We start from the raw sequence: 2,879 nt of genomic DNA, 5'->3' as shown, positions 1-2,879 counted from the left end.
ATAAACTACAGACATCTCCATAGATACAATAAGAGTTAGCCATGCAGTAATTATGATATGCAAACATCCAAGAATACTCTCCTAGTCCCATGAAAGACATATCAAATGAAGCAATATTCAAATGTGAGGCAATGATAGGGATGAAGGCCGTAAGAGCTACAAAAAGATGTAATGCGAGAGGAAGACTTTTCAGGTCTAGACATTGCATTTTGCTGCATGTTCCAACCTACATTCCAAATGGATGACACAAGTACTTAGATTAGGTAGTTTTGCTGAGGAACCTATTCATGGCTCTTTTGATGTCTCTGTTCCTCAGGCTATAGATGAAGGGGTTCAGCATGGGGGTGACCACGGTGTACAACACTGAGGCCACTGCATCCTTCCTGGGAAAATGTGAGACAGCTGAGCTGAGATACACCCCAAGGCCTGTTCCATAAAATAAGCAAACACCTGCCAGGTGAGACCACAGGTGGAGAAGGCTTTATACCTCCCACCTGATGAAGAGACTCTCAGAACAGAGGAAAGAATTCGAGTATAAGAGAAAATGATCCCTGAGACCTGAGTACCACCATAAACGGCGCCAACAAAATACATGACTATGTTATTGGTGAGAATATCAGAACAGGCTAGCTTGAGGAGCAGAGAAGGGTCACAGAAGAAATTGGAAATGTCCACATCCTTGAAGCAGGGAATTTGTATCACAATCCAATTGTGCACCTGGGAGTCCAAAAGGCTGATGAAAAAAGACACCAAAAGTAAGAAGCAACATAGGGGTGGGTTCATGATGACCGGGTAGTGCAGTGGGTGACAGATGGCCAGGAACCTGTCATAGGCCATCACAGTCAGTAGAGTACTATCCATACATCCAAAAAGAGTAAAAATAGACATCTGAGTTAAGCAGCCTGCATAGGAGATGACTCTGCTGTGAGTTTGTATGTTCACAATCATCTTGGGGACAGTGGTAGAGATGAAGCCCATGTCAGTCAAGGACAGGTTGCAGAGGAAGAAGTACATGGGGGTGTGAAGGTGGGAGTCAGAGGTAACAGCCAGGATGATGAGCAGGTTCCCCAACATGGTGACCAGGTACATGGACAGGAACAGCCCAAGGAGGAGGGGTTGCAGTTCTGGATCATCTGAGAGGCCCAGGAGGAAAAATTCTGAAACCCTTGTTTGATTTATGGTTAGATCTCTGGTTCTGTGCAGCTTTTTTAAAAACAAAAACAACAAAAAAGAGGGTTGAAAATAAGGAAAGACGGGAGTTCCCTTAGTGGCTCAGTGGTTAACGAATCTGACTAGGAACCATGAGGTTGTGGGTTCGATCCCTGGCCTTGCTCAGTGGGTTAAGGATCCAGTGTTTGCCATGAACTGTGGTGTAGGTCACAGATGCGGCTTGGATCTGGCCTTGCTGTGGCTATGGTGTAGGCCAGTGGCTACAGCTCTGATTAGACCCCTAGCCTAGGAAGCTTCATATGCTATAGGAGTGGCCCTAGAAAAGGCAAAAAAAGACAAAAAAAAAAAAAAAAGAAAAGAAGGAAATATGCAGCAGGCATGCAGCCCTCTTTCTATATTTTGGCTGCAAGCAATTCATTTCTAAGGTCATATACCCCAGGACTTTCAGTAATATTTCTCAGTGTGACAAATTTTATCTGCTTAGAACATTTTCCTTATTAGTTTCTGTGTTGTTTACTTATTTCTATTCACTCTTATTTTGCAAAACAGTACCAAAGGGTACAAGGGAGCAAGAAACTTAGACAATCAAATGGTGATCTAAATTAAATACAGCCTACTCCTTTAAAATAACGTGGAATGAGAAATTACCTTTCTCTTTAAGAAAAACATACTCTGAATTTAAAGAAATCAAGGCATAGTTACAGAGATATTATTTTATTCAAACACAATTCTAGGTATTTCCTTCATTTGGAATAATTACAAATCTCTATGAATGCAGAACCACATCCTCTGGATTCTAAATTAAAAATGAATATTCATAATCAGAAAACATTTTAGGAGTTCCTGCTGGGGCTCAGGGGTTCAAGAAGCCAACGTATGTCAAAGAGCATTCTGCCTATGTTTTCATCTAGCAGTTTTACGGTGTTAGGGCTTATATTTAGGTCTTTAATCCATTTTGATTTTTTATATGGTGTTAAGGAATGTTCCAACTTCATTCGTTTACATGTAGCTCTCCAGTTTTCCCAGGACCACTTGTTGAAGAGACTGTCTTGCTGCAACTGTATGTTTTAGCCTTATTTGTTTAGTTAATCAGAGGTGCATGGGTTTATTTCTGAGTTCTCTATTCTGTTCCACTGATCTATGTGTATGTTTTTGTGCCAGCACCATACTATTTTTATGACTGTAGCTGTGTAGTGTAGTCCTAAGTCAGGAAGCCTGATTCCTCCATTTCTATTTTCTCTTTTTCAAAATTTCTTTGGCTATTTGGGGTCTTATGCATATTTTCATATATATTTAAAATATTTTGTTCTAGATCAGTGAATAATGTCCTTGGATCTAGTTTGATCCACCCACTAGAATAAGGTCAGTTAAAAACAAAAATAGGAGTTCCTGTCATGACTTAGTGGAAACAAATCTGACCAGTGTCCATGAGCATAGAGGTTCAATCCCTGAATCTGGTCAGTGGGTTAAGGATCCGGCATTCCCATTAGCTGTAGTGTAGGTTGCAGACACCCCCTGTATCTGGTATTGCTGTGGTTCTGGCTTAGGCCTGTGGCTACAGCTCTGATTCAACCCCTAGCCTTCATATGCTCTGGGTATGGCCATAAAAAGACCAAAAAAAAATCCAAGACCTTATTAAACTAAAAACATTTTGCACAGCAAAGGAAACTATTTTTAAAAATGAAGATACAACACACAAAATGGGAGAA

At 40.7% G+C, this 2,879-nt stretch overlaps 1 protein-coding gene across 1 annotated transcript; it reads right to left on the bottom strand.

The window, feature by feature from the left end:
• LOC100523948 (olfactory receptor 18-like) lies at positions 260 to 1,158 on the bottom strand. The gene is given in 2 exon segments (XM_013990451.2): positions 260 to 462; positions 465 to 1,158. Coding segments are annotated over 2 exon segments (828 nt in total). The 5' UTR covers positions 1,090 to 1,158.

Source organism: Sus scrofa, chromosome 2 (assembly GCF_000003025.6).
Source record: "Sus scrofa isolate TJ Tabasco breed Duroc chromosome 2, Sscrofa11.1, whole genome shotgun sequence".
Classification (NCBI taxonomy): Eukaryota; Metazoa; Chordata; class Mammalia; order Artiodactyla; family Suidae; genus Sus; species Sus scrofa.
Note: the sequence above shows the minus strand (reverse complement) of the source record. Positions and strands in the feature narration are given on the sequence as shown.